The sequence below is a fragment of the Galeopterus variegatus genome, unplaced genomic scaffold, assembly GCF_000696425.1.
Source record: "Galeopterus variegatus unplaced genomic scaffold, G_variegatus-3.0.2 Scaffold70223, whole genome shotgun sequence".
NCBI classification, from domain to species: Eukaryota; Metazoa; Chordata; class Mammalia; order Dermoptera; family Cynocephalidae; genus Galeopterus; species Galeopterus variegatus.
Genome location: NW_007796334.1, coordinates 1 through 1,409, shown reverse-complemented (window position 1 = coordinate 1,409; position 1,409 = coordinate 1). Strand labels below are relative to the sequence as shown.

Genomic DNA, 1,409 nt, shown 5'->3' with positions numbered 1-1,409 from the left:
TACCTCCATGGCTGTTGTCACCAAACCTGTGTAGCAGGAGAGTCTGGGTTAGACAGCAGAGGGGACTAGAAGTTTAGGGCTTGAGCTTTCACAGCAAGAAGGTCTGGGTTTGACCACTGGGAGGCCTGGAAGGCTAGGATGAAGTGTGGAAGCTGCGCCAGCAAGAGGGATCTGGATTTGATTCCAAGGAAAACTAGAGATTTAGAGCAGCCCCTATGCCAGCTGCTGATAGGGGCTGGACCTACAACTCCCAGGAGGACTGGAGGTGTGGCGTGAAGTGTGGAACTTGGGTTAGTGAGAGCTCTGGGTTAGACTAAAGGTGGTCTGCTGTAAGGGATCAAGTGTGGCCCTCCCAGCAGCAAGAGAGCTCCAAGTCAGATCATGGTCAGAATTGGAAGTCGGGGTTCACATGTGGGTCCCAGAGCAGGAGTGCCAGGGGCAGGCCCTACTTGTGAACACATGTCAACTCTGTGCCTCCCATGCCATACCAGGTGTGTCCACTGGAGCGCCGCAAGTACATGCTCAAGTCATTGGACCAGATCGAGACAGTGAATGGTGGTGGAGCAGCCAGTCGGCTGAGCTACTCGGACCGGGAGGTAATGGCCGAGCATGCTGACCTCAAGAGCATGGTAGAGCTGATCAAGCGCATGCTGACATGGGAGTCGCATGAACGCATCAGCCCCAGCGCGGCCCTGCGCCACCCCTTCGTGTCCATGCAGCAGCTGCGCAGCGCCCACGAGACCACTCACTACTACCAGCTCTCTCTGCATGGCTGCCGCCTCTCGCTGCAGGTGGAGAGCAAGCCACCCACACCCGTTGTGACTGCCACAGAAGATGGGCCCCCTTACTACCGTCTGGCTGAGGAAGAGGAGGCCATGGGCATAGGCAGTGTGGCAGGCAGTGGGCCCTTCTTCCAAGAGGAGAAGGTGCCAGGCATGCAAAGAGCCATCGACCAGCTGGATGACCTGAGTCTGCAGGAGACAGGCCATGGACTGTGGGGTGAGACTCGCGCTGATGTGGCCTCCAACACGCTGGCACCGCTCAAGGCAGCCACTTCTGGCCTCCGGGTACCCAACCTGGGCCCTGAGCCCATTCTGGCTTTCTATGGCAGCCGCCTGTCTGGCCACTACAAGGCCCGCAAGCCACCCTCAGGCTCCAAGTCTGACTCCAACTTCAGCAACCTCATCCGGCTGAGCCAGGCCTCACCTGAGGATGATGGGCCCCGCCGGGGCAGTGGCTGGGAGGAAGGAGAGCGCTGCAGGGCCTCTGCTGAGCCGCCTGCCATCCCACAGCGGGACGGGGATGGGCCCAACATCAAGGATATGACCATGGACACTGAGGTAAGCCGGATGGGTGGGCAGGGTGCAGGGGGTGTTGGGATCAGGGCCTCCCCTAGCACTCACTTCAGG

The 1,409-nt window shown here is 59.6% G+C and overlaps 1 protein-coding gene across 1 annotated transcript; it reads left to right on the top strand.

Annotated features, from left to right (window-relative positions):
• Positions 1–6: 6 nt before the first annotated feature.
• On the top strand, positions 7–1,340 carry LOC103584620 (homeodomain-interacting protein kinase 4-like; the record flags this gene model as incomplete). Its single annotated transcript, XM_008565553.1, has 1 exon — positions 7–1,340. A coding segment is annotated over exon 1 (861 nt), but the record flags the coding sequence as incomplete, so codon positions are not given.
• Between the last annotated feature and the right edge of the window lie 69 nt (positions 1,341–1,409).